Here is a 5,127-nt window from a genome sequence, read left to right as displayed (position 1 = left end):
AACTGTAACAACAAACACGGCAGGTGCCACAACAACCACAGTTGCTCCAACAGCAGCAACCACATCAACCACAGCACTTCCCACAACAACAACTACAACTGCCACAACAACCACAGAACCTGCCACATCAACAACAACTGCACCCATGTCAACTACAGATACAGCCACAACAACTACATCTGCCACTACAACAACCACAGCTGCAACTACTACAACAACAGCTCAAACATCAACCACTACTGATGTCTCATCAACTACACCTGCTCCAACATCAACAACAACTGCAACAACAAACACAGCAGGTGCCACAACAACCACAGTTGCTCCAACAGCAACAGCAGCAACTACAGATACAGCCACAACAACTACATCTGCCACTACAACAACCACACCTGCTCCAACAACAACTACAGCTGTAGCCACTACAGGTACAACAACTACAACAACTGCTCAAACATCAACCACTACAGCTGTCTCATCAACTACACCGTCTCCCACAACTGCAACAACAAACATGGCAGGTGCCACAACAACCACAGTTGCTCCAACATCAACATCAGCAACCACGTCAACCACAGCACTTCCCACAACAACTGCAGCTGCCACAACAACCACAGAACATGCCACATCAGCTACAACTGCACCCACTTCAACCACAGACACAGCCACAACAACTACATCTGCCAGTACAACAACCACACCTGCTCCAACAACAACTACAGCTGTCTCATCAACTATACCTGCTCCCACAACTGCACCAACAAACATGGCAGGTGCCACAACAACCACAGTTGCTTCAACACCAACAGCAGCAACCACATCAACCACATCACTTCCCACAACAACAACTACAACTGCCACAACAACCACACCTGCTCCAGCAACAATTACAGCTGTAGCCACTACAGCTGAAACAACTACAATGACAGCTCAAACATCAACCACTACAGCTGTCTCATCAACTACACCTGCTCCAACAGCTGCAACAACAAACACGGCAGGTGCCACAACAACCACAGTTGCTCCCACAACAACTGCAGCTGCCACAACAACCACAGAACATGCCACATCAACTACATCTGCCAGCACAACAACTGCACCCACATCAACCACTGATACAGCCACAACAACTACATCTGCAACAACTACAACAACAGCTCAAACACCAACCACTACAGCTGTCTCATCAACTACACCAGCTCTGACAACAACAAAAACTGCAACAACAAACACAGCAGGTGCCGCAGCAACCACATCTGCCACTACTACAACAACGGCTCAAACATCAACCACTACAGCTTTCTCATCAACTACACCTGCACCAACAACAACTGCAACATCAACAACAACTGCAACAACAAACACGGCAGGTGTCACAGCAACCACATCTGCCACTACAACAACCACATCTGCTCCAACAACAACTACAGCTTCAACAACTACAACAAAAGCTCAAACATCAACCACTACAACTGTCTCATCAACCACACCTGCTCCAACATCAAGAACTGCTGCAACAACAAACACTGCAGGTACCACAGAAATCACGGTTCCTCCAACAACAAACTCGGCAGCTGCCACGTCAACCACAGCACTAACCCCAACTACTGCAGCCCCAACTGCAACTACAGACTCAACAGCAAAGCCTACAGCAAATGAGGGATCAGTGGAATTAGGATTTAGAATGCTCCGTACATTCATGGATGATTATTCCAACTCTTCTACCACAGCATATCAGGAACTGGCAGCAAATGTTACTACGGAGGTAAGCAGCTTTTCATTAAAGAACGGTGTTCCTCTGATTTCACTGCTGAAACTATTGAGTGACATTATGAATACTAATAGATTTTTTTCGTTACAGATTAATCGTGGTTACAAAATATTATACCCCTTAACTTACCTAAGGTCTAGGATCCTGCAATTCACGTAAGTAAATATGTTTCTGTACGTGTATGAATGTCTGAAACACAATATATCTCACAGTTTTGTAAATATGATTATATCTTGTGACAACACTGAAGAAATGACACTTTGCTATAATGTAAAGTAGTAAGTGTACAGTTTGTATAACAGTGTACATTTGCTGTCCCCTCAAAATAACACAACACACAGCCATTAATGTCTAAACCACTAGCAACAAAAGTGAGTACACCCCTATCATGTTGGAATACTGCCCTGTGGCCCAGTCTCCGAAAGGAGGGGATCATGCTCTGCTTTTGTATGTCACAGTACATGTTGGCATTCATGGTTCCCACAATGAACTGTAGCTCCCCAGTGCCGGCAGCGCTCATACAGCCCCAGACCATGACACTCCCAGCACTTTACTGTAGACAAGACACATTTGTCTTTATACTCCTCACCGGGTTTTCGCCACACATGCTTGACACCATCTGAACCAAATAAGTGTATCTTGTTCTCATCAGACCACTGGACATGGTTTCAGTAATCCATGTCCCTAGTCTGCATGTCTTCAGCAAACTGTTTGCGGGCTTTCTTGTGCATCATCTTTAGAAGAGGCTTCCTTCTGGGACGACAGACATACAGACCAATTTGATGCAGTATGTGGCATATGGTCTAAGCCCTGACCCCTTCAACCTCTGCAGCAATGCTGACAGCACTCATACGTCTATTTCCCAAAGACAACCTCTGGATATGATGCTGAGAATGTGCACTCAACTTCTTTGGTTGACCATGGCAAGGCCTGTTCTGAGTGGAACCTGTTCTGTTAAACCGCTGTATGGTTTTGGCCACCGTGCTGCAGCTCAGTTTCTATCTTTTTATAGCCTAGGCCATCTTTATGCAGAGCAACAATTCTTATTTTCAGATCCTCAGAGAGTTCTTTGCCATGAGATGCCATGTTGAACTTCCAGTGACTAGTATGAGGGAGTGTGAGAGCGAAAACACACCTGCCCCACATTCACACCTAAAGTCCTTGTAACACAAACTAGTCACATGACACCAGGGAGGGTAAATGGCTAGGGCCAAATTATGACATTTTCACTTAAGGGTGTACTCACTTTTGTTTCAAGCAGTTTAGCCATTAATGATTGTGTGTTGAGTTATTTTGAGGGGACAGCCAATGTACACTGTTATACAAGCTGCACACTCACTACTTTACATGGTAGCAAAGTGTCATATCCTCAGTGTTGTCACATGAAAATATATAATAAAATATTTGCTAAAATGTGAGGGGTGTACTCACTTTTGTGAAGTACTGTACATGGTCATTTCAAGTTGAAACTTACATAAACATGAAAAATTACTTGTTTATTTTAAGTTGTTTTATATTTTAAGAGGGGATTGGTCCAACCAAGACACATGAACAGTGGAATAACGTTCCAAATATGACACTTATGACCTCCAATGACAAGCAAGAAATGTATTAAAAAATATATATTTTCCTTTCTTTACAGGAGTGGCTCTGTTATTGTCAACATGACCCTTGTTTTTGTAAACCAGACAGTGGTTCCCAATGTAACAAGTGTAAAGCAGGGATTGGCCCTGTCTCTGGCTGATGAACACACCTTCTTAAATGTTGATCCAACCTCCATTAGTGCATGTAAGTAATGGTGTCTGTTATTCTAAAATGTATACCTTTTCCTGTTGCTGTCTTTATTGCTATTCCTACAGTTTGTTTTGAGCAAAGTAATACATCTTAATGTTGTTGCACTTTTTCCTCCCATTTAGCCACAACAACTGCTACCATCACAGCCTCAACTACAGCCCCAACTACAGCAGGTCCAGCCTCAGTGGCCAGTAACTCAGGAGTCAACACCTTGACAATCAACAGGTGGATTGCAATTTGGCTACCCATACTCTTTACTACGCTAACAAGATGGTCTCTTGAATTGTGAATTAAAAGACATTAACAGAGCAACAACACTATTTATATTAAAGTGAAGACTAATGGAAATTGACATAGAAAGTTGTACTGCCTGCCTTATTTATAATTTTCCAGAGGAGAAATCAAAATTGTACAATGTTTTTTTTCCATTTTCTGATTCCAATTTTCTATTCCCGGTGGTTCACTGATGTGATATTATATGAAGCAAATTGAGTATGCTCAAACTATAATAACCTATTTTTACATGCTACTTAATGCTAATGCTGTTAAAACTGCTGGGCAGATTACAGTATCCTCTTTAGTACTTTGATTAAGACATGATGTGTTGCACCAATAAACTGTATTTCATAATATTTAACAATACCCTATTTATAAAGTAACATTTTTATATTGAACAGTCTATTGTCTTTAATTATACAGATCAACATATCCATAAATAAATCATCAATCCAAGAGTCTGTCTTCATAAAAACATGAATAGGCATCTATGCACTGTATGACTACATTTCCGATATTTATGATGACAACAGAGAACTCAACCATTATTCATAGATATGCAGTGTATTTTTATATCAATCATAATTGGTGCAGGGATGTCAATAAATTATGAATTCTGCTCACCTGAATCTAATGCAAAACCTTACTATTCACACTGCAAATTCTGATCCATTTTGGGTGGAGTTTACATTGTTCCAAGTGCTTGTGCCACTACAGCCCAACAGCTACTGGCTGAATAGAATAACTGATGGAAATCCAACATCCAAATAATACATTGACAATCGTAGTGGTATTATGATGTTGTCATGAGGATGTTTTCAAGAAAATGGTCAATAATAATTTCAGCTAAAAAACACACACTGCAATGCTCTCTTTAGTGAAGACGCTGTCCAGCTAACACAAGAATGATGTGTTGCTGGCATTAATTTCAAAATAGGTATATATTTTTTCAAGAACAATAATATTTCTCAGTTTCAACATTTGATATTTAGTCTTTATACTATTGTCAATTCAGATATTAGGAAGTGGATGAAAGAGAACTTCTTGCTTTTAAACTCAAGTAAAACATGCTTGTTTTTGGACCCAATAAACGACCCAATAAATCTCACAGTGAGATCAGCTAATGGCTGCATGGTCGTATCCCAAAAAAACTGTAAGAAAACTCGGTGATACCCTCGACCCTGACCTCTCCTTTGATGAACATATAAAATATGTCTCAAGAGTTGCTCATCATCTTTGAAACATTGCAAAAATCAGAAACTTTCTATTAAAAACTGATGCAGAAA

General features: G+C 40.9%; 1 protein-coding gene across 1 annotated transcript; it reads left to right on the top strand.

Annotated features, from left to right (window-relative positions):
• The first annotated feature begins 416 nt into the window (after positions 1-416).
• LOC105008142 (mucin-5AC) lies at positions 417-4,242 on the top strand. Its single transcript, XM_034291175.1, has 5 exons — positions 417-555; positions 808-1,765; positions 1,862-1,926; positions 3,414-3,559; positions 3,688-4,242. Exons 1-5 carry the CDS (start codon positions 515-517, stop codon positions 3,852-3,854), a joined length of 1,377 nt encoding a protein of 458 aa, XP_034147066.1. The 5' UTR covers positions 417-514; the 3' UTR covers positions 3,855-4,242.
• The last annotated feature ends 885 nt before the right edge of the window (positions 4,243-5,127 follow it).

The sequence above is a fragment of the Esox lucius genome, chromosome 25 (assembly GCF_011004845.1).
Source record: "Esox lucius isolate fEsoLuc1 chromosome 25, fEsoLuc1.pri, whole genome shotgun sequence".
Classification (NCBI taxonomy): Eukaryota; Metazoa; Chordata; class Actinopteri; order Esociformes; family Esocidae; genus Esox; species Esox lucius.
Note: the sequence above shows the minus strand (reverse complement) of the source record. Positions and strands in the feature narration are given on the sequence as shown.